Source organism: Chironomus tepperi, unplaced genomic scaffold (genome assembly GCF_022539635.2).
Source record: "Chironomus tepperi strain 1889 unplaced genomic scaffold, CSIRO-AGI_Ctep_v1 contig_309, whole genome shotgun sequence".
NCBI classification, from domain to species: Eukaryota; Metazoa; Arthropoda; class Insecta; order Diptera; family Chironomidae; genus Chironomus; species Chironomus tepperi.
Window position 1 is genome coordinate 1,496,212 of NW_027226431.1, and position 5,536 is coordinate 1,501,747.

The following is a 5,536-nucleotide window of genomic DNA, read 5'->3' on the forward strand; positions in this document are numbered from 1 at the left end:
TTTGCTCCAATTGAGGAAGAAATTGTTCCAGTGACCGAAGAAATTATGCCAGCAACAGAAGAGTTCATTCCATTCGAAGATCCAAATGCACCTGAGCATATGCCAAGATTCCAAAGAATCCAAGCACTTATTGGAGCGATTGAAATGACACCTTACATTTTTGAAAGTCCATATGCAGAAGAACACATGCCAGTTGAAGAAATTGCACCAGCTACTGAAGAGATCATGCCAGCAACAGAAGAAATCATGCCTGCAACTGAGGAATTCATCCCTTTTGAAGATCCAAACGCACCAGAACATATGTCACGATTTGAATCAGTCAGACAATTTGTTCAACCATGGATTCCAGTTGAGGAATCATTCATTCCATTCGAAGACCCAAATGCACCAGAATTTGCACCAGTTGAAGAAGAAATTCAACCTTTGAGGAATTCATTCCATTCGAAGATCCAAATGCACCAGAACATATGCCAAGACTCCAATCATTCAGAAGATTTGTCCAACCTTTGATTCCAGTTGAAGAAATTCAAGCAGTTACTGAAGAATTCATCCCATTCACAGAAGAGATCATGCCAGCCACCGAAGAATTCATTCCTTTCGGAGATCCAAATGCTCCAGTATTTGCACCAGTTGAAGAAGAAATCGTGCCTGTAACTGAGGAATTCATCCCATTCACAGAAGAAATCATGCCAGCCACTGAGGAATTCATCCCTTTTGAAGATCCAAATGCAGAAGAGCATATGCCAAGATTCGAAGCAGTCAGAAGATTTGTTCAGCCATGGATTCCAGTTGAAGGAGAAATCGTGCCAGTAACAGAGGAATTCATCCCATTCACAGAAGAGATCATGCCAGCCACCGAAGAGTTCATTCCATTTGAGGATCCAAATGCACCAGAACACATGCCAGTAGAAGAGATCGAGCCAGTTACTGAAGAAATCATGCCAGCAATTCAGGATGTAGAGATGCGCAAATTATTAAAAGAAAGACTAGAAGCATTTCTTAGACGTCAATAAGCTACCGTTACGATATTTATCAAATGACAATGATTTATTCCAGAATTTTATAAAACTTTTACAATAAAAAGATTTTGTTTAAAAGCAGTCAAGACATAAAAACCAAAATTTGTGTGTATTTTAGGACAATAAAATAATTTCATGCAAATTTTAAATAACTTTAGTCAACTTAATCTTACAATGTCGTGGATATTGTTTGTAAATCGACTGTAACAGGATGATAACTTGATGAGCAGCCCTAAATGAATCAGAAAAAATTTTTAATTAATTTTTTTATCTAATATAAATTCCAATATCTTATCATACCTAGCGTAAATCTTAGCTTTCATCAATTCGTCACTCTCAAGCCTTATGCGAATGAGTGTGCCTTTAAAATATCCATCAGATGCGTATAAGAAATAATCCTGCCGAAGGCGTAAACTAACTGTTTTTGTGTTGACATTTTCAAAATATGACTAAATAGTGGGTAGGAACGGGTGACAATGTCATCATCATTTATCATGAAAAAACAGTCATACTCACACTAGGTTGTTCAACTCCAATATCTTCATGTGACTTGATGATTTCAAAATTCAATATTTTAACAAAAAAATTCTCAATCCTCTCATTCTCCTCAAATGTGATATCAAGAGCAGCAATCATTTCCGATGTGGATGTTATTGCCAAAAGATTCCGATACTTCTCAAGACTATATTGATTTACATCAAGTTGTGTGCTATAAATTAGCTTTGAATCGATCGAAAATTGTCCCATATTTACAATAAGTTTCGAGTTCATTAATTTCCCTTCAATTTCATAAGAAACATTGAATGTTATTGTATGATTCATGTCGTTTACAAATTGAATGATATCAGCAACAACAACAAAAACTCCAGCTTCGCATGCATACAATAAGGATTTCTAAACATTGTTGTTAAAAAAATATATATATTTTTAATAATAATAATGAAAAGATAACAATAGAAACTTACTTCAGAACATCGACTCCATTCAACTTTATGTTCAGGCTTCTCTGGTACAGCAACATCACCCTCTTCAGTCTCAAAATGTTCATTGAAAAGTTTTTCAAACTCTTCAAAACTCGGACAATCAGTTTTCATTTTAAATAAATCATATCTAAATGCTCCATTCGACAATGTTGGACAGAATATTATCAGCTTTAAGTTTTCCAAAAGCAGTCGTCTGGAAGTAAAAAATTTGAGAACAGCTTTAATAAATATTCATGATATGCTGTCAGGGGCGTAGCCAGAAAATTTTCCTAAGGGGGCCCGATACAAAAATGCAGAGCAGGCAGCTGTGACAGGCAAAAACCGTACAAATTCTTGAAAATTTGTATGGATTTGTAAGAAAAACAGGCAAAAACCGTACAAATTCTTGATATTTTGTATGGATTTGTAAGAAAAACCATACAAATTATCATGAATTTGTACGATTTCTGCCTGTCAATGGTTGCTGTTTTGCAATTCTGACCCGACCGTTATTTTTAAATTTTTTAAAAATTCAATCAAAAAATTCAAAAATAAAAAAACCGTTACAAAATAAATGGTTTTCAAATTATCGATGGGAGCAACCCAGTCTGCACCCCTGTATGCTATCGAAAAAAAGAATGAAATATGGTCCATACTATAGAAAATTGAAATATGAATCAATTTAGATTTAATTAAATTCTTCCGTAAAAGTATGAAAATATGATACCGGAAAGAGGCAAAGATAGTAGAAGCAGGAAGCACCAATAAATCAAAAAATGACATTCAATTATATTTGCAAATTATATAGTTGAGATGAACAAAAAATTTTCCCCACAAATTAAATATTGACGTGTAAGAATTTATTATTTTATCGTTTCCAGGTTTTTACACAAAAATCAAATCAATCGTTACCGATACGACGATAAGGCTTCTATTTTTATATAAAGATACAGAAGAAATAATATTCAGGCTTTTTTATGACGACATTATCGATATATTTTCATAAATATTTTCTTTTCATTCTTCTCCTGTTGATAGCTTTATTTAGATAGCACTTATCAGTGAATGAACGGATTTAATAAACAAATGTCCATTACTTTGTTGGGGATTATTCGTAATTTTTGATAACCTTCAGTCTGATTTGGCACTAAGATAACACAATTTCAAATGAATGATTCTTGGTGATTTATGGATGGTATGGATGAAATGGGATTTTTTCAAGGTTTATTTGGAAGGCCTTCATAAGTCTGAGTAGAACATTGGTATATAGATTATTGGAAAATTAGAGGTAAACTGTTAAATCTGTATGTTTCCAAAAAAATCAATAGGCAAGTGGTGGGCAACGACCGAAACCGCACTAGGCACATGGCATTTCTAGCATTTTTTGGCGACGCACTAGTGTGACTTAGCACATAGGCTGCCCACCATTGATTTTGACATTTATGCGATTCGAGGCAATTCTGTTACAAGTCTACAAGAGTAAACCGAACAGCACATCTCAGTTAATCGATGAAAAATCCGGCACTAGGTCGTCGTGATTTTAACTTGGTTCCTGCATGGATCTAAATCCGGAATCATGGCAGAGTCACGCCAACTAGGCATCAGCTCAACATGACTCTAACTTAGGTTCCACCATAGGTTTAAATCCGGCACCATACCAGAGTCATATTAACCTGGTGACGGATTTTGGATCGATTACCCTACTTGTACTATTTGGATAAGCTGAACCTTAATTACTATTATTCACAATGCTTTCCTCCTAGACTACACCCCTGATATACACATATGGCTCGAAAAAATAAAATGCGAAGATTTTTTAATCTCAAGTCTCGAAGATAAGTTTATTAATGGATGATATTGCAAGTATTTTTAGGTACCAAACAGGTGTGTTATCGAGTTAACAAAGCTCATTCATCTTTTAAATCAGTAATGGGTAACCTATGTGCCGCGGCAATCTGTTTAAGCCGATTTTTTTTTGGGATAAATGCCGTGAACAGGTTGCGATGGGCTGGACATGTTATTAGACGGCCTGTGGAAACTCCTCTGACTTTCTGGAAGGTAAAAGAGCTCGTGGACGTCCAAAGAACTCTTGGAAGGAAGCTGTCGACAGAGAAAGTATTGCACTTGGTATCAGAAATTGGCAAGTCGAAGCCAGCGATAGAGCCAGCTTCAGGCGACTCCTGTGGGAGGTCATGGATCGAGGCTTTTCACCAAGGTATCCCGCGAAAAATAGATGGTTGCTTACCACAGTTATAGACATTTCGCATATGAGTATAACAATAGTTTTGCTCATCGACCTTCCTGCGACATTCTATTTTATCTGTTTCTATTCATAAACCAGACCAGTATAACATTGAAACCAGAATTATTCTAGTTAAAGTAGTCGATAAATTTAAATAGACATACTGAATCACCTGCTCAAATCATCATTAACGTCGCAAAATTATATAATACCAGATAACAACTATAGGAAATGTTTTAAGTCAGTTATTCCAATATTCAATTCTGTTTTGTGTTTACTGGATGTTTCAATGACATGTGTGCAAAATAAACAAAAACACAACTGAGTAAACTTTGATAAAATTAGTTAATTTTACGGGAAAAAAACTAAAGTTTTACTATCCTACATATCTATAAGTATCCAAAAAAGAATGAACAACTTAAGTTATGAAAATGACAACTCATGTATAATAGAGCATAAGTATCAAAAAGAAATCAAAGTCATTTTTATGACCCCATCAGTTTGTCTATAGCTAGATATAAAAAGTGATATAATCAATCAATCATTCATTCCGCCATCAATCAGTTAAAAGGAAAAAAAAGGGGGAAAAAAAAGAAAGTATTATGGATGAATAACTTCATTCATTCAAGAACATTACTCTTATTCTCGTCTTTGAATGAACAGCTAAAGAGGTGTGAGGAATAAAAAGCTCAAACTATGAACAAATACATCCACAAATGCTGAGTCAAGCTTAAATTTTTATGAATTAAAAGCTTTTTTTTTTACCCTACATTTTTATTCCGCTCAAGTACGTATTATATCGTAAGAGTTTCTTCTTCCTTCTTTTCTGTTCTGTTCATTCCTATTCTTTCATACACGCCGTGCAATGTGTTACTGTTATTATATCAAGGCATGCGCAATTTTTACAATTATTCTCTTTTACTCAATTTTTGTATTTTTTTTTTTCGTCTCTCCCCAAATTCACTTATCAGCATATGATAAATATCTCTACGGACACAAAAACTCACTGACTTTTAATTATATTTATTTAACATTGGTAAATGAGTTGTAGATTCTAAAAAATCGGAAATAGACAATAAAAGGTAGTAATTTAATATTCTCATTACCACTTGACAGTATCAAATTATAGGGGATATTAAGTAAAATTATAAACCATTCCAAAATACCGCAACAAAACTCATCAATTCACGTTCTCGATGAGCACATTTTTCCGAAACATAGAACCCGAATGGATGGAGAAAAAAAAACTTTTTTTTTGTCGCTCAATTTTCAATATTTTTTATGTGTAGAATCTCTCTATTCAGTTTTCATTG

General features: G+C 34.1%; 1 protein-coding gene across 2 annotated transcripts in view; it reads right to left on the bottom strand.

The window, feature by feature from the left end:
• Positions 1 to 1,062: 1,062 nt before the first annotated feature.
• LOC139092635 (uncharacterized) overlaps positions 1,063 to 5,536 on the bottom strand; it is a 30,108-nt gene continuing 25,634 nt past the window's right edge. The window contains exons 3-6 of one of the 2 annotated variants that reach the window (XM_070643118.1): positions 1,985 to 2,195; positions 1,536 to 1,913; positions 1,320 to 1,468; positions 1,063 to 1,251 (exon numbers count right to left, since the gene is read on the bottom strand). In XM_070643118.1, coding sequence (XP_070499219.1) covers positions 1,164 to 1,251; positions 1,320 to 1,468; positions 1,536 to 1,913; positions 1,985 to 2,195 — 826 coding nt within the window. In that variant the 3' untranslated portion in view covers positions 1,063 to 1,163. Of the gene's footprint in view, positions 1,252 to 1,319; positions 1,469 to 1,535; positions 1,914 to 1,984; positions 2,221 to 5,536 lie in introns of both variants that reach the window. The other variant, XM_070643119.1, reaches the window with a different exon arrangement.